This window comes from Coregonus clupeaformis, chromosome 1 (assembly GCF_020615455.1).
Source record: "Coregonus clupeaformis isolate EN_2021a chromosome 1, ASM2061545v1, whole genome shotgun sequence".
Lineage (NCBI taxonomy): Eukaryota > Metazoa > Chordata > Actinopteri > Salmoniformes > Salmonidae > Coregonus > Coregonus clupeaformis.
Genome location: NC_059192.1, coordinates 54,328,471 through 54,349,523, shown reverse-complemented (window position 1 = coordinate 54,349,523; position 21,053 = coordinate 54,328,471). Strand labels below are relative to the sequence as shown.

Genomic DNA, 21,053 nt, shown 5'->3' with positions numbered 1-21,053 from the left:
ATGCCTAGTCACTTTACCCTGCCTTCATGTACATATCTACCTCAAATTCCACATACCTCTGCACATTGATCTGGTACTGCTCCATTCTTGTGCATTTTATTTTATTCCTCATGTTACTATTTTATTAAAATGTTTTCTTTGTATTATTATTTTTTAACTCTGCATCGTTGGGAAGGGCTCATAAGCAAGCATTTCACTGTAAAGTCTACACCAGTTGTATTCGGTGCACGTGACATAAAATGCTATTTGATTTTCCTGTTTGTTACCTTCTCCATCACTCCACCTGCTCAAGGCCATCCCATAAACCAGATGCTACATCAAAAGGGTTATCTTGCAATCTCTTCCTATTCCAAAAAACATTTTTCTCTCCCTGATAACTCCCCTTCTGTGCTCCTTGCCTCCACTTTTTTCTATCACTTTTACCTCGCCTTTAATCTTCCTCTCTCTTTGTCTCTCACCCCCCGTCTGTTTTTCATCCTCTCCATTTATTTCCATCACTTCACCCACCCTCTCATCACCCTCTTTCACATTATCTTGCTCTCAGTATCTCCCGCTCTCTTTCATCCCACCGCACTAGCTCTCCCTTGCTTTCTTTCTTCATCCATGTCTCATAAGCCCCTTTCCACCCCCCTTCTCCATCTTTCTACGCTCCCTCCCTCCCTCCCTTGTTACCTTGGAGGCGAGGAGTTGTTGCTGTGTGTCTATTTGCTGCTGCTGTCTGGCAGCCATTTCCTGCAGCTCAGCCAGAGTCATGTCCATCCGTGGGGCCAACACCTGCACAACACAGAGAGAGGGTCAGCTACACACGCACACACACACACCAAAGAGAATTGGCAAAGTAAGACACACATAGTCTACGTACAAACACCCTCTCTCTCTCACTCCAAACCAAAGGAAATGTGTGTTTTGCATCTGTCAGGACAGGCCTGAAGCCAAGTAGAACAAGTACAGTCTCTGCATGTGGGTGAGTAGCACAAGCTCAAATATGGGGAATGTTTTTGCGCGATTGGTGACACAGGACTTAACCAAACTCGTTTTTCCCTCTCCTTCTCTCACTCGCCTTCTCTTTGGAAGTTATAGCTGTTACAGGTTTTAAAAAAGTTTGAAAACTAAACACCAGCATACCAACAGCAGGGGAAGGAAATGGTCAAACATAGCTCAGTCTAATGACTCATAGGACAGGAAATGTACATGTACCCTCAGCAATTAGCAACTGTATAATGCACACAGTGAGTAACTGAAAAACTGTTTTAAAAGGTCTCCAAGTGTTTGTCTAAAGTCAATGGTTTCTGAACTCACCCCGTTCTCCATCAGTCTATCTGAGGGGCTCTTTACTCCGTTCCTCTTTGAGTCTGATCCTCGGGGGCCACCTGAAACACATGTCCAAAACCTCAGTCAAAAAGACACTCGGAGAGAAGAGTAAAGCAGCAGAAGTTTTTTTGGGACTGGAAACATTAAAAAGCCACCAAGTCTGTTTAGGAAACTATGAGAAACTCTCGCAAAGTGTTAATTGGAACTATAGCTGATATGAGTGACTGAAACAGCTCTTGCTCTTTCAGATACCATACACTGACACACGCATGCGTAGTGTATTTGTGTGGTTGGTGGTGTTTTTGGGAGCCAGTGAACCTGATCTAATCCCTTCAGCACCAGCCCTAGATCAAGCCTTTACCAAGTAACGTAAATAATAGTTTTGGAGAACCTCTGTCACAAACATGGGCTAGGCCTGGAGACTACTCAGGGGCAAAATAATATGCTAAGCTAACTCTGGATAAATAATTAGCCTACAAGCTAATGATATGACACTGGCAAATTCACTTAATAGGTTGAAGATAGGTTGAAGTTGAAGTCGGAAGTTTACATACACTTAGGTTGGAGTCATTAAAACTTGTTTTTCAACCACTCCACAAATTTCTTGTTAACAAACTATAGTTTTGGCAAGTCGGTTAGGACATCTACTTTGTGCATGACACAAGTAATTTTTCCAACAATTGTTTACAGACAGATTATTTCACTTATAATTCACTGTAACACAATTCCAGTGGGTCATAAGTTTACATACACTAAGTTGACTGTGCCTTTAAAAAGCTTGGAAAATTCCAGAAAATGATGTCATGGTTTTAGAAGCTTCTGATAGACTAATTGACATCATTTGAGTCAATTGGAGGTGTACCTGTGGATGTATTTCAAGGCCTACCTTCAAACTCAGTGCCTCTTTGCTTGACATCATGGGAAAATCAAAAGAAATCAGCCAAGACCTCAGGAAAAAAAATTGTTAGACCTCCACAAGTCTGGTTCATCCTTGGGAGCAATTTCCAAACGCCTGAAGGTACCACGTTCATCTGTACAAACAATAGTACGCAAGTATAAACACCATGGGACCACACAGCCGTCATACCGCTCAGGAAGGAGACTCGTTCTGTCTCCTAGAGATGAACGTACTTTGGTGCGAAAAGTGCAAATCATTCCCAGAACAACAGCAAAGGACCTTGTGAAGATGCTGGAGGAAACAGGTACGAAAGTATCTATATCCACAGTAAAACGAGTCCTATATCGACATAACCTGAAAGGCCGCTCAGCAAGGAAGGAGCCACTGCTCCAAAACCGCCATAAAAAAAGACAGACTACGGTTTGCAACTGCACATGGGGACAAATATCGTACTTTTTTGAGAAATGTCCTCTGGTCTGATTAAACAAAAATAGAACTGTTTAGCCATAATGACCATTGATATGTTTGGAGGAAAAAGGGGGTGCCTTGCAAGCCGAAGAACACCATCCCAACCGTGAAGCATGGGGGTGGCAGCATCATGCTGTGGGGGTGCTTTGCTGCAGCAGGGACTGATGCACTTCACAAAATAGATGGCATCATGAGGAAGGAAAATTATGTGGATATATTGAAGCAACATCTCAAGACATCGGTCAGGAAGTTAAAGCTTGGTCGCAAATGGGTCTTCCAAATGGACAATGACCCCAAGCATACTTCCAAAGTTGTGGCAAAATGGCTTAAGGACAACAAAGTCAAGGTATTGGAGTGGCCATCACAAAGCCCTGACCTCAATCCTATAGAAAATGTGTGGGCAGAACTGAAAAAGTGTGTTGCGAGCAAGGAGGCCTAAAAACCTGACTCAGTTACACCAGCTCTGTCAGGAGGAATGGGCCAAAATTCACCCAACTTATTGTGGGAAGCTTGTGGAAGGTTGCCCGAAACGTTTGACCCAAGTTAAACAATTTAAAGGCAATGCTACCAGATACTAATTGAGTGTATGTAAACTTCTGACCCACTGGGAATGTGATGAAAGAAATAAAAGCTGAAATAAAATCACTCTACTATTATTCTGACATTTCACATTCTTAAAATAAAGTGGTGATCCTAACTGACCTAAGACAGGGAACTTTACTATGATTAAATGTCAGGAATTGTGAAAAACTGAGTTTAAATGTATTTGGCTAAGGTGTAAGTAAACTTCCGACTTCAACTGTAGCCATCTCTTTTGGTCGCTAGCTAAGCTCGCTTTATGAGAAAGAAGAAAGGAGATGGGAGAAAAAAGGCTAAGCGCTCTCTCAATGGAGAGAACACAATGCTTAGATAGCTGATTGTATCACAAGGCTAACTAACAATACTAAGCTAAGCAATTGTAGCCCATCACAAGGCTAACTAACTCTATGCGAAATAACGCAATGGGAGCCAACTACGAAGACATGGTCTAAGTACAAACAAGCTAACAGTGTGGGGGGAAAAAAGAGCAGGCTAAGATGGCCAGAAAGGAAAACAGCCATCTAATCCCAGAGCCAGACCCAAGCTGTGAGGGGTAAAGGGCTTAGTAGTTACGCAACGAGGGGCTGAGAGGATCCCCGCCGGCCGAGGACTAACTAACTTATGGAGATGTGATTTGAACACCCCTTCACAGTGACAGCCCTGGAGCATTAGGCTAAAGAAGGCTTGTCTGGGATTTGAAGACTTGTAATAGAAATCTGTAGGCATATGCGGATCAAGGGGGTCTTAGGCTTCTGTTGCACAATCCATGTCCTGTGGGGAGGGAGGGCCGAGTTTCTACTTACTTTCTAACAACTTGTTACGTAATTGATTACAGGGCTGTGTCTTTACACTGTCTGGTGTGTTTATGAACATGTGTATATACAGTGCATTCGGAAAGTATTCAGACCTCTTGACTTTTTCCACATTTTGTTACGTTACAGCCTTATTCTAAAATTGATTCAATATTTTTTTCTTTCAACAATCTACACAGTACCCCATAATGACAAAGTGAAAACAGGTTTAGACATTTTTGCAAATGTATAACAAATCAAAAACATAAATACCTTATTTACATAAGTATTCAGACCCTTTGCTATGAGACTTGATAATTGAGCTCAGCTGCATCCTGTTTCCATTATCATCCTTGAGATGTTTCTACAACTGGATTGGAGTCCACCTGTGGTATATTCAATTGATTGGACATGATTTGGAAAGGCACACACCTGTCTATATAAAGGTCCCACAGTTGACAGTCCATGTCAGAGCAAAAATCAAGCCATGAGGTCGAAGGAATTGTCCGTAGAGCTCAGAGACAGGATTGTGTCGAGGCACAGATCTGGGGAAGGGTACCAAAAAATGTCTGCAGCATTGAAGGTTTGGAACCTTGGTCAGGGAGGTGACCAAGAACCCGATGGTCACTTTGAAAGAGCTCTAGAGTTCCTCTGTGGAGATGGGAGAACCTTCCAGAAGGACAACCATCTCTGCAGCACTCCACCAATCAGCCCTTTATGGTAGAGTGGCCAGACGGAAGCCACTCCTCAGTAAGAGGCACATGACAGCCCGCCTGGAGTTTGCCAAAAGGCACCTAAAGACTCTCAGACCATGCGAAACAAGATTCTCTGGTCTGATGAAACCAAGATTGAACTCTTTGTCCTGAATGCCAAGCGTCACGTCTGGAGGAAACATGGCACCATCCCTACGGTGAAGCGTGGTGGCAGCATCATGCTGTGGGGATGTTTTTCAGCGGCAGGGACTAAGAGACTAGTCAGGATTGAGGGAAAGATGAACGGAGCAAAGTACAGAGAGATCCTTGGTGAAAACCTGCTCCAGAGCACTCAGGACCTCAGACTAGGGTGAAGGTTCACCTTCCAACAGGACAATGACCCTAAACACACAGCCAAGACAACGCAGGAGTGGCTTCGGGACAAGTCTCTGAATGTCCTTGAGTGGCCCAGCCAGAGCCCGATCAACATCTCTGGAGAGACCTGAAAATAGCTGTGCCATGACGCTCCCCATCCAACCTGACAGAGCTTGAGAGGATCTGCAGAGAAGAATGGGAGAAACTCCCCAAATACAGGTGTGCCAAGCTTGTAGCATCATACCCAAGAAGACTTGAGGCTGCCAAATCGCTGCCAAAGGTGCTTCAACAAAGTACTGAGTTTTTTATTTTAAATCAAATTTGCTAAAATTTCAATAAACATGTTTTTGCTTTGCCATTATGGGGTTTTGTGTGTAGATTGATTATATAGAATAAGGCTGTAACGTCACAAAATGTGGAAAAAAGTCAAGGGGTCTGAATACTTTCCGAATGTGATGTGTGGCGTGCTTTTATTCTTCTGTATCCATCTTGTCCTGTCAGGTGATTGGGAACTAACCTGATTCTCTGCAGGGCGCTCTGTCGTGACGCAGGAAGAAGCGCACCTCTGCCCTGTGCTGTCCCCAGCGATGAAGCACGTCCAGCATCCGTTCCCCGTCTCCTACAGGTCGCTCTGATTGGGGGTAAGAGAAGAAGGGGTTAGACTAGAGAACACACACACAGGTTTAGGAGGTTATGGAATCGAGTTACAGTGGTGCTTTGGGAAACAGTGAACCATAACAAATCAGTGCTCCCCCCAAGCTTTGGAAATAATGACATGGGCACCTCCTATAAAACAATGATTCATCCTATATCATCCTAAACAAGATCAGTGTGTAATTCTAGCCTTGCCTAGCATTATTGATGTGTTTTATTTCACTGGATTAAAGTGACAAGAGTAGAAAACATTTACAAACACGCATGGGACTGCCAATCCAGCATCCATACATTGGACAAACATACATTCATCTGTAAATGTTAGTCATTTTGTCTCAGAGGAAAAGCAGTCAAGGTGTGTCATATGGTTTGTGAATCCAGTCAGACCACACTGACTGATTGGGGGAGGCTAGTCTACATTTTGAGGATATGCATTTAATCAAGACTTCCATTTGTGACCGACCGGCTCGATCTTATGTAGCAAAATTTGAAATTGTGTTTTTCTTTTTACATTGGATAAAAGTAGAGACTCAGAGTTAAAAAATGGTATATCATACACTACAGTTGAGGAACAATGGGAAAGTAATTCTGCTTTGAAAGTTAATAAACCTTTGAGAAAATGGCCCTTTGTCACGTATACGCAGGGAGTCAGGAAGCAGGTGCAGAAGGAGAGTTTAAAAACAATGATGAAAGGCAAATGAACAAAACAGGAGATGCGTACTGAACATGAAAGCAAACCAGTACTGCCTGAAGACTGAGGCAACTGAGAGCTAAATAAAGGGGAAGTAATCGATTGGGAGCAGGTGTGCGTAATGATGGTTGCCAGGTGTGTGTAATGTGGGTTGCATAACCGTTATATTTTAACACCAATAAACCCATCTGTGTCACAAGCTGGGCTAGAACTCCGGTCTCAGATGTGGGGAGCTGGGGGTTCTACCCCTTAGCCACAGAGGAGGTATAGTTGGACCCAAATGAAACACCCAAGGCAATACTCCAGGTAAGTAGATTTAATGTAACAAAAAGGTTCTTTGCACTTCAAAAATAGTCCAACAAAAGTTCTTCTCAGAAAGAGGTATATTAACATAGGTAGAGTAACAAAACAGGAGGCAAAACAAAATAACTCCACGAGGGGAGAAAAACAAACTAAAGATAACTTAGAAAAGCTTACTTGGAAAGACACGGTGGGACAAAGCAGGAGACACATAGCCAGGACTCAAAAACCAAGTGAGGAACAGGGGAAAAAACACAGCTAAAATACTCTAGGTGAAACAAGGCACAGGTGACCTGGATCAAGCTAATAAGGACACCGAGGAAGAACTAAGGCAGAGGGGAACACAGATGACCTCTAGAGGCCCGGAGACAAACAGGAGGCAGGAAGCTGACAGGACCCCCTCCTCTAGGAACGACTCCTGACGTTCCTTCCAGAACACCCTGGCCTCAGGGTGCGAAACTCTCGGATCAAACCTGGGTCCAGGATGTCCTTGGCTGGAACCCAGGAGCGCTCCTCTGGCCCGTAGCCCTCCCAGTCCACCAGATACTGCAGAGAGTTCTGGACCCTCCGGGAGTCCAGTATCCGGCGGACTGTGTAGGCTGGCTGGCCATCAATGATCCTGGGAGGTGGCGGGGGTCTGCGTGGGGGGGCAAAGGGAGAAGACAAGACAGGTTTAAGTAGTGAAACATGGAAAGTGGGGTTAATTCTAAGGGAGCGAGGGAGAACCAAACGATACGAAACAGGGTTAACCTTTCTTGCTATGCGGAAAGGGCCGATGTATTTCTGGGAAAGCTTCTTGGATTCGACCCGGAGGGGCAGGTTCTTAGTGGCCAACCAAACTCTCTGACCAGCTCGGAAACTAGGGGCCGTCCGGCGGCGGCGATTAGCCTGACTTTGGTATCTCTGGGAGGTCCGAAGGAGGGTACGCCTGGCCTTCTTCCAGGTCCGCCTACAGCGTTGGACAAAGCGCTGGGCCGAGGGAACACCAACTTGCGCCTCTTCCTCTGGAAATAATGGAGGGGGTGTAACCGAACTGGCATTCGAAGGGGGACAATCCGGTGGCTGAGGACTGGAGGGTGTTGTGGGCATATTCAGCCCAAATGATATAGGTGGCCCAAGACGTGGGATTACTGGCCGCCATACACCGCAGGATGGTCTCCAGATCCTGATTAATCCGTTCCGTTTGGCCATTAGACTCTGGATGGAACCCCGACGATAGGCTGGCTGTGGCCCCAATAAGCCTGCAGAAGGCCCCCAAAACCGGGACGAGAATTGGGGACCTCGGTCGGAGACCACGTCCAGGGGAATACCAAATATCCGGAAGACATGGTTCATGAGGAGCTCAGCAGTCTCCTTAGCCGAGGGCAGCTTGGGCAGGGGAATAAACCGGGCAGCCTTAGAGAACCGGTCTACCACCACTAGGATGACGGTGTTGCCCTGGGATGGAGGAAGTCCCGTAACAAAGTCCAGAGAAAGGTGTGACCATGGCCTTCGAGGAACAGGTAAGGGATGGAGCAGTCCCTCCTCCCTTGGTAAGCGTCGTCAAAGGGGCTACCACAGAGCTGAAATTCTTAATGAACTTCCGATAGAAGTTAGAAAAGCCAATGAACCGTTGAACCTCCTTGACCGTGGCAGGTGTGGGCCAGCTGTGGACCGCTTTGACCTTCTTGGGATCCATCTCTAGGTGGCCGGGAGTGACAATAAACCCAAGAAACTGAGTCTGAGAAACATGAAACTCACACTTCTCAGGTTTAACGTAGAGGTGATTGTCAAGGAGCCTCTGGAGAACCCTGCTAACATGCCCCTCATGCTCCTTCAGTGACCTCGAGAAGATGAGGATATCGTCCAGGTACACGAAGACGAACAGATTAAGCATATCCCGGAGAACATCATTAATCAGGGCTTGGAATACTGCGGGGGCATTGGTGAGCCCGAACGGCATCACCCGATATTCATAGTGCCCCGTGGGCGTGTTGAACGCCGTCTTCCATTCGTCCCCTTGCCGGATCCGCACGAGATGGTAAGCATTGCGGAGATCCAGTTTAGTAAAAATGGAAGCCCCTTGAAGCAGCTCAAAAGCAGTGGCCATGAGAGGAAGGGGGTATCGATTCCGAACCGTGATCTTGTTGAGTCCCCGGTAATCAACACAAGGCCTAAGACCCCCGTCTTTCTTTTCAACAAAAAAGAAGCCCGCCCCAGCCGGGGAAGTAGAGGCACAGATGAGGCCGGCTGCCAAGGACTCCTTAATGTAGGTGTCCATAGCTGCTTGCTCGGGGAGGATAAGGAAAAGATCCGACCTCTAGGAGGGCAGCAACCAGGGAGTAGATCAATGGCACAGTCATACGTGCGATGAGGCGGTAAGGAAGTAGCCAGGGCCTTGCTGAACACTGCCTTGAACCGATGGTAAACACTGGGGACTCGGGAGACGTCAACAGACTCTTGAAACTGGGTACTAGGGGGCTGAGGGACTCTGAAGCATGCAGGTGAGTTGGCAAGTGGAACCCCAGTTTAGAATGGTGCCAGTAGGCCAGTCGATCTGGGGATTATGTCTGCATAGCCAAGGGTGACCCAGGATAATAGGATACTCGGGAGAGTCAATGAGATAGAAGGTCTCCTCCTGCTGGTGTTGAGAGATAGTAAGTCGCAGGGACTGAGTCGCCTCAGTAACCTTTCCTGGTTCCAGAGGTCTGCCATCTAAGGCTGTAACTGCCTGGGGTTGAGGAAGTAGTTGGGTAGGGATCTTGAGTTCCTTAGCCAAGGTTACATCCATGAAATCACCTGCGGCACCGGAATCGATCATAGCCTGGACCCGATGCTGGTGGCCCTCCCAGGACAGAGTGGCTGGAATAGCTAGGACAGCGTTAGTAGGAGGAGCTCTAATTTTCCCCATCACAACCCTCCTGTAGCTGGGCGGGGACAGGCGTTTCCCGAAGCTCGGGGGCAAGTGGAGCGGAAGTGGCCGGCAACCCCGCAGTAGAGGCACCGACGCTCCCTCATGCGACGTTCCCTTTCGTTGGGAGAAAGCCTGGAACGGCCTAACTGCATGCTCTCTGGGGAATCCTGGAGCAGTTCAGGAGCCGGGGAAGCTCTGAATGACGGAGTCCAAACAGGAGAAACAGAGCTGCTCAGAGGAACCTGGGACTGAGACACCTGGCGGCGAGCCGTTCTCCGCTCTCTTAGACGATTGTCCAGGCGGATGGCCAAGGCTATGAGGGACTCGAGATCTCCAGCTGGTTCTCGGGTGGCTAACTCATCTTGAAGGGGCTCAGATAACCCTCCCTGAAAACAGACCCTCAGCGCTTCATCATTCCATCCGCTCCTTGCTGCTATGGTCCGGAATTCAATGGCAAAATCTGCCGTGCTTCGGGGACCCTGACGGAGAGACAGTAGGCGCTTGGAAGCCTCCCGCCCACTGACAGGATGATCGAACACCCGCTTGAACTCTTCTACAAATGCAGCGTAGGAGTCACAACAGGCCTCCTGGGACTGCCACACCGCAGAGGCCCAGGCGAGCGCCTTGTCTGAAAGAAGGGTAATGATGTAGGCAATCTTGGAACGGTCTGTGGGAAAACTTGAGGGTTGGAGCTCGAAGGTGAGGGAGCATTGGGTGAGGAAACCCTGGCAAGAGCTTGGATCCCCAGAAAAGGGCTTGGGAGGTGGTAGTCGGGGCTCCGCCACTGGAGAAGGCCTGTCGTCACTGGGGGTGACCTGGAGGAAGGGAGAGGACCAGGGAGGCGTTCAAAGAGCTGGTGGAGGGAACTCATCATTTCGGCCAGGAGTTGAGAATGACTAGCCATCAGCTCTTCTTGTCGGCTGAGAACGGCTTCATGGCGCTGGAAAGATGCCTCATGTCGAGTGATCACCGCCAACAGGTCCTGGGAACTGAGTGTTTCTGGGTCCATGATTGACTTGGTTTTTCTGTCACAAGCTGGGCTAGAACTCCGGTCTCAGATGTGGGGAGCTGGGGGTTCTACCCCTTAGCCACAGAGGAGGTATAGTTGGACCCAAATGAAACACCCAAGGCAATACTCCAGGTAAGTAGATTTAATGTAACAAAAAGGTTCTTTGCACTTCAAAAATAGTCCAACAAAAGTTATTCTCAGAAAGAGGTATATTAACATAGGTAGAGTAACAAAACAGGAGGCAAAACAAAATAACTCCACGAGGGAGAAAAACAAACTAAAGATAACTTAGAAAAGCTTACTTGGAAAGACACGGTGGGACAAAGCAGGAGACACATAGCCAGGACTCAAAAACCAAGTGAGGAACAGGGGAAAAAACACAGCTAAAATACTCTAGGTGAAACAAGGCACAGGTGACCTGGATCAAGCTAATAAGGACACACGAGGAAGAACTAAGGCAGAGGGGAACACAGATGACCTCTAGAGGCCCGGAGACAAACAGGAGGCAGGAAGCTGACAATCTGTTTGAAAATTAATTTAGTATATGTCAATTTAGCAAACCAGGCAACTAAAAGCAACTTTCTAAACAATGTTTTAGTTCGTTTGTAGCTTGTTAACTAGCTAGCTAACGTTAAGTTAGCTGGCTAGCCAGTTCAAATAAGGACCACATCATATAGCTGACAATGTCTTAACTTTAGCTAATTTGCATTCATTATTACAGGAAAATAAACTCACAACAAGATCATTATTTACAAGTTAATGGCAAGCTAATTACAGAAAATAGCTTATGGTTGTGAGCGTGACGAAATAAAAGCAGGGCATTCTACCAGAGAATTTTAGAACTTGGACACTGTCTTGTTGGCCTAACGTTATATCCTAATTTGACTGGTGCAGGCTGTGTTGTTCTTCACATTACCATCTCTGGTAAACACTCACTATATCAAATAAAATCTAAATGTATTTGTCACAGGAAATGGTACCTTGCATAGTGGAGTCTTTTGTTTAGACATGTAGCTAGCTAAACAATGAATCTGCAGGTAGCTAACCAAATAGATTAAATGTTAGCTAGCTAACATTATGCTATAACTAGCAATGCAAATGGCTCTGAGATATGAATAATATTACTACACAGATCATATACGTAATGTTAGCTAGTGATCCAGCCAGGTAACGTTAGCTAGTTAGCTAACAGTACGTTTTAACTTGATGAAAATGACTTTGACAAAATTTGAAACGTATAATATCTGAAAATGTAGCTAGCTAGACTCTCTTAACCGTATACATGGATGAACACTTCTCCCTCTCTGTCACAGATACCATGGTTGCCCTTAGTTTGAAGATGTAATCTGGAGACAGGTGTTTTATACAACAGCTTTCTGTGTCTTCTCTTTTCTTCCACCGGGCATTCCACTGATTTCAAAACTCTGTCCTCCAGAAAGTGGAGAGCAACACTTTTGCAGTTATTCGTGATATCTTTCAAAAAAGCCGCATTAGAAAGGATTACCTACACATACTGAACAGCCCTTTGTTATAGACAGAAGCGTGCTACATGACAGACCAATCCGAACTCATCTCTCAGCATGTCCAGCCCAACCATTATCTCAGCCAATCATGGCTAGTGGGAAGGTTCCTGTCTTTTTCCGTGGCTAAACAAACTAGGTTCGTAATTTAACAATTGTATTTGTATTTACAGATGGCATACATGTTTGTTATTAAGTCACATGAAAGTTCACATGTTCCAGAAGGCATTTCTGCCCCAAAAAACGCATTTTGATAAAAACAATTATGTTTACGTTCAAATGCCTCTCTTGTGAAGTAGTGACACGCGACATAGGCCTAGTTTCCTGAAACGAGTCACATTTTCACTTTAGCTCCCTGAGAGGTGGTGCCTCTGGGAAGGACAATGATCTGTTGTTGATACTTTCAGATGAGCTGGCGCTGATCCAACAGGCCTATTAATCAACCACTCCAACCTCTAAACACCCTCATCCATCTTCTCTTCATCATACGGAAGTACTAATCACCTGGTTGATTACTGCACAAAGGTATTTAAAACATTCCAACCACATCGCTCATGCCTTCACTCTTAACAAAAAAGGACTGTCCAATAATCAGGACAGTACACACTAGGGTAGGGCGGCATCCAGATTTTCATACCGTCATACCGTTTCTGTACCATACCAGGGCATACGGTATTACCGGAAGTGCACACAAGGGGCGCTAATGTTTTTGACACATAAAACTATTTATGCAACAGGGATCTTTATCGAGGAGGGGATTGAATGTCTCTGCTGTAACCAAAAAGCTTTATCTTGACATCTAGCATCTTAGCTAACAAGTTAGCAAACCAAATTCATAGCTGGACCCCTGAGCTGGATATAATAGTGGTCTAAGGCACTGCATCGCAGTGCTAGCTGTGCCACTAGAGATCCTGATTCGAATCCAGGCTCTGCCGTAGCCGGCCGCGACCGGGAGACCCATGGGGCGGCGCACAATTGGCCCAGCGTCGTCCAGGGTAGGGGAGGGAATGGCCGGCAGGGGATGTAGCTCAGTTGGTAGAGCATGGCATTTGCAACGCCAGGGTTGTGGGTTCGATAAAATAATGTATGCGCTAACTGTAAGTCGCTCTGGATAAGAGCGTCTGCTAAATGACTAAAATGTAAATGTAAATGTATAATCTATTTGACACATCTTAGATTTATTATAGTTATACTTAACTTAAAGTTATAAGCAGTGGCGTAACACAACCCCCCAAAAAAAATCAATTATACCGTCGGTATTTCAAAATACCTCTGTTTTAACAGTACATCGCCCAAGCCTAGAACACAGAGACGGTTTTACATCAGTGCAGACAGCAAAACAGTGTGCAAAATGTACAAAGGTATAAATCTGGTTCCCAGTCTGTATTTATTAAATCTTCCCGTCTAGGATTATTGAGACACTTGAGACTAGCGAGAGAGGTTTGTTATTTGTGTGGCGGGCTACAAAGATAATACAACCAGCTTATTAGCATCAGAGATACTGCACAGACAAAGACCAGCTCTTCAGAGGAAGCATCAAGTCTGGTCAGTTGGCACACCTCTATTCTTTGTGTGCTTTCCAAAATAGTATTTTGTCTCAAAACTCTCCCTATTTATGTTCCATATCCTCTTGGAGTTTGTTTAGAAGATTAGCCTAGATGTGTTTTTCCCACGTAACCACTAGATCATAGGTATTGTTACTGGTCCAGGTTCCTTATTGACAGGCCTCTACAGGTGTTAGTTGTCAGATTGACAGGCGTCTACAGGTGTAAAGGGGGAGAAGGCTCACCAGATCCACGCCACATCTCAGCCAGGTGGCATTCGGTCTCTACGGGCTCCTTACACAGCTCCACTACGTCCCGGCACAGCGTCTCTGGGGTAACGGGCACCTCGGTAAAATGCTGGTCATTGTTACTGAGGTACACTGTCAGGAACATCTGGGGGGGCAGAGAGAGACAAACACGGGATATTAGCATAATGACCTCCTTTAAAGAGATTCCCCAGTACTTTTGTATACTTTTTAGTCACCAAAGTCCCGGAGCATGTCTTTAACATTTTAATTTCACGATATGAAATACTGAAATGTTTACTGCTCACATTTTTATTTATTTATTTTATTTCACCTTTATTTAACCAGGTAAACCAGTTGAGAACAAGTTCTCAAAAGAGAACTTTACAGACTTTATGATCACAGTTGATGAAGGCTAAAGATGCCCATTGCAAGATTGTAGGACAGTGCCACCCTTGAGGCCATCAAAGCTCCATATCTAATTCTCAGTGATAGGAATCTAATAGCCCTGCACCTGCCTGGCTGTGTGACATTGAGAGCAACATACCGTCTCTACCCTCATTCCTCTGTATACACATGGAAACAAGAGTACAGTGCCTAGCATTCTTCCCTGCTTATAGCCTACTAATGTTAACCAGGGCTGTCGGCACGGTGACAGCCCTTCTGCTAACAAGCAAAGCGCTTTGAAGGGTAGAAATACTGTAGCCACTGGTCCAGGTGTTTTGAATTCCCCAACTGGTCATGGTTAGGATTTGGGATTGTTGCTATGAATGCACCTGCATTTGGGTCCCCGGGACCAGGATGGAGAAGCACAGCCTCTGAAGATTGTAAAAATGTCCATGACCTTGTGTGAAATAGTCTAAAACGGTAAATCATGAAATATGTAACAACTTGAAATATGAATACTGGGAAAAACCTGAAAAACACACATATGTAACCACCAAAACAATGGAAACACGAGTAAATGAGGGATAAAAAGTATATTGAAAGCAGGTGCTTCCACACAGGTGTGGTTCCTGAGTTAATTAAGCAATTAACATCCCATCATGCTTAGGCTCATTATTACAAATTCTGGGCAGGCCATCTTAATAATAATAATAATAGATTGGCTTTATATAGCGCCTTTCTACCTACTGCGGTATTAAAAAGCACTTTACATAGTAACTTTGACCATTATTTTGGCTACCAGGCTATGCTCCCATAGGATGACAATGCCCCCATCCACAGGGCAAGAGTTGTCACTGAACGGTTTGATGAACATGAAAACGATGTCAACCATATGCCATGGCCATCTCAGTCACCAGATGTCAACCCAATTGAACACTTATGGGAGATTCTAGAGCGGAGCTTGAGATAGCATTTCCACCACCATCAACTAAACACCAAATTATGGAATATGTCGTGGCAGAATGGTGTCGCATCCCTCCAATAGAATTCCAGACACTTGTAGAAACTATGCCAAGGTGCATGCAAGATCTCACCTCGTGGGGCATCAATGATCATGAGGAAGTTGAGGGATCAGCCCAGAACTACACGGCAAGACCTGGTCAATGACCTGAAGAGAGCTGGGACCACAGTCTCAAAGAAAACCATTAGTAACACACTACGCCGTCATGGATTAAAATCCTGCAGCGCATGCAAGGTCCCCCTGCTCAAGCCAGTGCATGTCCAGGCCCGTCTGAAGTTTGCCAATGACCATCTGGATGATCCAGAGGAGGAATGGGAGAAGGTCATGTGGTCTGATGAGACAAAAATATAGCTTTTTGGTCTAAACTCCACTCACCGTGTTTGGAAGAAGAAGAAGGATGAGTACAACCCCAAGAACACCATCCCAACCGTGAAGCATGGAGGTGGAAACATCATTCTTTGGGGATGCTTTTCTGCAAAGGGGACAGGACGACTGCACCGTATTGAGGGGAGGATGGATGGGGCCATGTATTGCGAGATCTTGGCCAACAACCTCCTTCCCTCAGTAAGAGCATTGAAGATGGGGCGTGGCTGGGTCTTCCAGCATGACAACGACCCGAAACACACAGCCAGGGCAACTAAGGAGTGGCTCCGTAAGAAGCATCTCAAGGTCCTGGAGTGGCCTAGCCAGTCTCCAGACCTGAACCCAATAGAAAATCTTTGGAGGGAGCTGAAAGTCCGTATTGCCCAGCGACAGCCCTGAAACCTGAAGGATCTGGAGAAGGTCTGTATGGAGGAGTGGGCCAAAATCCCTGCTGCAGTGTGTGCAAACCTGGTCAAGACCTGCAGGAAACGTATTATCTCTGTAATTGCAAACAAAGGTTTCTGTACCAAATATTAAGTTCTGCTTTTCTAATGTATCAAATACTTATGTCATGCAATAAAATGCAATTTAATTACTTAAAAATCATACAATGTGATTTTCTGGATTTTTGTTTTAGATTCCGTCTCTCACAGTTGAAGTGTACCTATGATAAAAATTACAGACCTCTACATGCTTTGTAAGTAGGAAAACCTGCAAAATCGGCATTGTCTCAAATACTTGTTCTCCCCACTGTGTGTGTGTGTGTGTGTGTGTGTGTGTGTGTGTGTGTGTGTGTGTGTGTGTGTGTGTGTGTGTGTGTGTGTGTGTGTGTGTGTGTGTGTATGTATGTATGTATACACACACACACACACACACACACACACACACACACACAGAACGTAATAAACAAATAATAATAAAAATAAACATTAGGAACACCTTCCTAATATTGAGTTGCACCCCCTTTTGTCCTCAGAACAGCCTCAATTCATCGGGGTATGGTTTACAAGGTGTTGAAAGCGTTTCACAAGGATGCTGGCCCATGTTGACTCCAATGCTTCCCACAGTTGTGTCAAGTTGGCTGGATGTCCTTTGCGTGGTGGACCATTCTTGATACACATGGGAAACTTGAGCGTGAAAAACCCAGCAGCATTGCAGTTATTGACACACTCAAACCAGTATACCTGACACATACTACCATACCCCGTTCAAAGGCACTTAAATATTTTGTCTTGCCCATTCACCCTCTAAATGGCACACATACACAATCCATGTCTCAATTGTCTCAAAGCTTAAAAATCCTTCTTTAACCTGTCTCCTCCACTTCATCTACACTGATTGAAGTGGATTTAACAGGTGACATCAACAAGGGATCATAGCTTTCACCTGGATTCACCTGGTCAGTCTATGTCATGGAAAGAGCAGGTGTTCCTAATTTTGGTGAATTCTGAAAGTTTTCAGACCCCTTCAACTTTTCCACATTTTGATACGTTACAGCCTTATTCTAAAATGGATCAAAATATTTTTTCTCATCAATCTACACACAATACCCCATAATGACAAACAAAACAAATTCTGCAAATGTATTAAAAATAAAAAAAACTGAAATACCTTATTTACATAAGTATTCCCACCCTTTACTATGAGACTCGAAATTGAGCTCAGGTGCATCCGGTTTCCATTGATCATCCTTGAGATGTTTCTACAACTTGATTGGAGTCCACCTGTGGTATATTCAATTGATTGGACATGATTTGGAAAGGCACACACTGGTCTATATCAGTTCCCACAGTTGACAGTGCATGTAAGAGCAAAAACTACAGTGGCCTCCATCATTCTTAAATGGAAGAAGTTTGGAACCACCAAGACTCTTCCTAGAGCTGGCCGCCCGGCCAAACTGAGCACTCAGGGGAGAAGGGCCTTGGTCAGGGAGGTGACCAAGAACCCGATGGTCACTCTGACAGAGCTCCAGAGTTCTTCTGTGGAGATGGGAAAACCTTCCAGAAGGACAACCACCTCTGCAGCACTCCACCAATCAGGATTTTATGGTATAGTGGCCAGACGGAAGCCACTCCTCAGTAAAAGGCACATGACAGCCCGCTTGGAGTTTGCCAAAAGTCACCTAAAGGACTCTCAGACCATGAGAAACAAGATTCTCTGGTCTGATGAAACCAAGATTGAACTCTTTGGCCTGAATGCCAATCGTCATATCTGGAGGAAACAAGGCACCGCTCATCACCTGGCCAATACCATCCCTATGGTTAAGCATGGTGGTGGCAGCATCATGCTGTGGGGATGTTTTTCAGCGGCAGGGACTGGGAGAAAAAAAGCAATATACTAGTCCATCGAGGGAAAGATGAACGGAGCAAAGTACAGAGAGATCGTTGATGAAAACCTGCTCCAGACCGCTCAGGACCTCAGACTGGGGCGAAGGTTCACCTTCCAACAGGACAATGACCCTAAGCACACAGCCAAGACAATGCAGGAGTGGCTTCGGGACAAGTCTCTGAATGTCCTTGAATGGCCCAGCCAGAGCCCGGACTTGAATCCGATCAAACATCTCTGGAGAGACCTCCCCATCGAACTTGACAGAGCTTGAGAGGATCTGCAGAGAAGGATGGGAAGAACTCCCCAAATACAGGTGTGCTAAGCTTGAAGCGTCATACCCAAAAATACTTGAGGCTATAATCGCTGCCAAACGGGGCTTCAACAAAGTACTGAGTAATGGGTCTGAATACTTATTTAAATTAGATATCAGTTTTTTATTTTTTTAAATGTGCAAACATTTTTAAAAACCTGTTTTTGCTTTGTCATTATGGGGTATCGTGTAGATTGATGAGGGGAAAAAACAATTGAATCCATTTTAGAATAAGGCTGTAACGTAACAAAATGTGGAATAAGTGAAGGGGTCTGAATACTTTCCGAATGCACTGTATATGCCCCTGCATTGGCCTCAAGACTGTGAGCTCTAACATTGAGAATGACTGCGAGATGGGACTAGTTGTTTGATAAGCTACTAGAAAGCATGCCACCTAAAAACCCATTGGATTTCAAACACAGTGGGCAAATCTAAAAACACACACAACTGAATGAATAAAGCCCAGCCTTAATCCCATTGTGATGTTTCAGTGACCTTAGGTCGATAAGCACTTTACAGACGTTGACCCTCCATGCTGAACGCAAACTGTTGTCATCAACAGATGTGTTTCAGAAGCTTTTGGCCCTTCGTGGAATATGATCTCTGCTGTAATCTGCACATCAGATTGGAGTGACAGATTGGAAAGGAACTGTAATAAAATAAACACATCCCAGATTTCCTGGGGAAGACTATGGTACGAGCTGAACTAAACACTTTCAGTGTGTGTGTGTGTGTGTGTGTGTGTGTGTGTGTGTGTCTCATCCCTTTGTTTACCCTAACCCAGCCCAAGGAAAGCAATTCTCTCTTTCCCTTGACTTTAGTACAGTTACGTCAGCAAAATCCTGTTTATTCTTCAGATCATGCCAATTGCTTAGACTACAAAGGTGACGTAGACAGTATAATTTTCATTTTAACACAGTACAGAATAAGCAGCCCAGCCATGCCTAGGAGAACATTAGGTACATTGGGCCATTCAGTCACCCAGGCACAAAAGCTAAGGGCAGTGCAGCGTCAGCCCTCTCAGTGAAAACAAAGACAGGCTAAAGTATATGTTCAAAGGAGTGGCCTCCACACACATCACTGCATCTCAAGGGGGAGCCCCCCGCCCTCAATAAGTTCCTAAACACCAAATTGTATTTCGTTTTTGTTTTTATGTCCTGGTCCTAGATCTGTGCTTAAAGCTTATCCAAGATCAATGCCAAATGCTGATCCCAGATCTGTGCGTAGAAGGGAAACCCAGAGCCAGCACTCTACTTCTTTATGAACCACTGGACTACATACAGCGTGTGTGGATCATTCAACAGCTCTAGTAGAGTAGAAGCTTTAGCTATGCAGGATGGGTTTGTCAGATTTGCTCTGCAAGGTTTCAAATAACAGTGACCCAGATACATAATCGTTTATGGCTGCTTGGTTGTTGTGGGGCAACAAATCATGTAAGACAAGCATGGGGTTCCCTTTGACGCTTCAATGCATTAGATTAGCCCTTTTTTACAGGAGGGCAAATATGCTTTAAATCCCAGCAGGACAGGAAAAGTCACCCAGAAATCACTACAGACACAGCAGTTGACAACATCAGCTCTTGCAAGTAATGTAGGACATCCAGAGGACCCTGTTAATGTTAGGAGAGAGCGAGACGAGAGACAGACAGACAGAGAAAGAGTTGTGACATACGGTAAAGCCTTCTGGGGCTCAGCACTAAAGTTAATGATCCAGACAGACCATGCTATTGGGCTCTCTTCTCAGCCTACACTGGATGAGTTGGCATTTTGCGGCGTCTGCTCCTGACCTTCATCCACCTCCCTCCATCTCTCCCTCCCTTTATCCCTTTCACACAAAATACCTTGTAGATAAAATACTTCTGAGTATATCATGAGAGAGAGGAAGAGTAAGAGATTAGAGAGAGGAGGGGTGGGGTGGGTAGTAAAAATATACAGTACTGCATAATATGGCCAGTATATTGACCCATTTGTTGTAACGGGAAGGTTGTTGCCAACAAATAGCACATATAGGTAACTGCCAAAATAATGGAAACATAAGTAAATGAGGGATACAAAGTATATTGAAAGCAGGTGCTTACACACAGTTGTGGTTCCTGAGTTAATTCAGCAATTATCATCCCATCATGCTTAGGATCCTGTATAAAAATGCCCAGTTGCCCATTATTTTGGCTACCATGGCTAGAATAGATCTCTGTGACTTTCAAAGTGGGGTCTCAAAGGACCATAGGGGGTGTAAAGGGTGTGTGTGTGTGTGTGTGTGTGTGTGTGTTGTGTGTATCTGTCTCAGTCACCAGATCTCAACCCAACTGAACACTCACGGGACATTCTGGAGCGGCACCTGAGACAGCATTTTCCCCCACCATCAAAAAACACCAAAGTATGGAATTTCTCATGGAGGAATTGTGTCACAGCCATCCAACAGAGTTACAGACACTTGTAGAGTCTATGCCAAGGCACATTGACGCTGTTCTGGCGGCTCGTGGTGGCCCAACGCCCTATTAAGGCGCTTTGTTAGCGTTTCCTTTATTTTGGCAGTTACCTGTAGCTATAGATTCCATTTATTTTCTCAATGTCCTGATGAAACAATTTTCTATGATGCTCATTCTCTTTTGTGTCAACATTACCTATAATAATGTTGAAGTTAATATAAATGCTAGAGCAAAACGGGAGAGTGA

The 21,053-nt window shown here is 45.2% G+C and overlaps 1 protein-coding gene across 2 annotated transcripts in view; it reads right to left on the bottom strand.

The window, feature by feature from the left end:
- Window positions 1-21,053, bottom strand: part of LOC121570634 (apoptosis-stimulating of p53 protein 2) — a 67,665-nt gene that overhangs the window by 30,409 nt on the left and 16,203 nt on the right. For both annotated transcript variants that reach the window (XM_041882112.2, XM_041882118.2), the window contains exons 2-5: window positions 13,971-14,118; window positions 5,632-5,745; window positions 1,300-1,370; window positions 673-774 (exon numbers count right to left, since the gene is read on the bottom strand). In XM_041882112.2, the coding sequence (XP_041738046.1) occupies window positions 673-774; window positions 1,300-1,370; window positions 5,632-5,745; window positions 13,971-14,118 (435 nt within the window). The remainder of the gene's footprint in view (window positions 1-672; window positions 775-1,299; window positions 1,371-5,631; window positions 5,746-13,970; window positions 14,119-21,053) is intronic.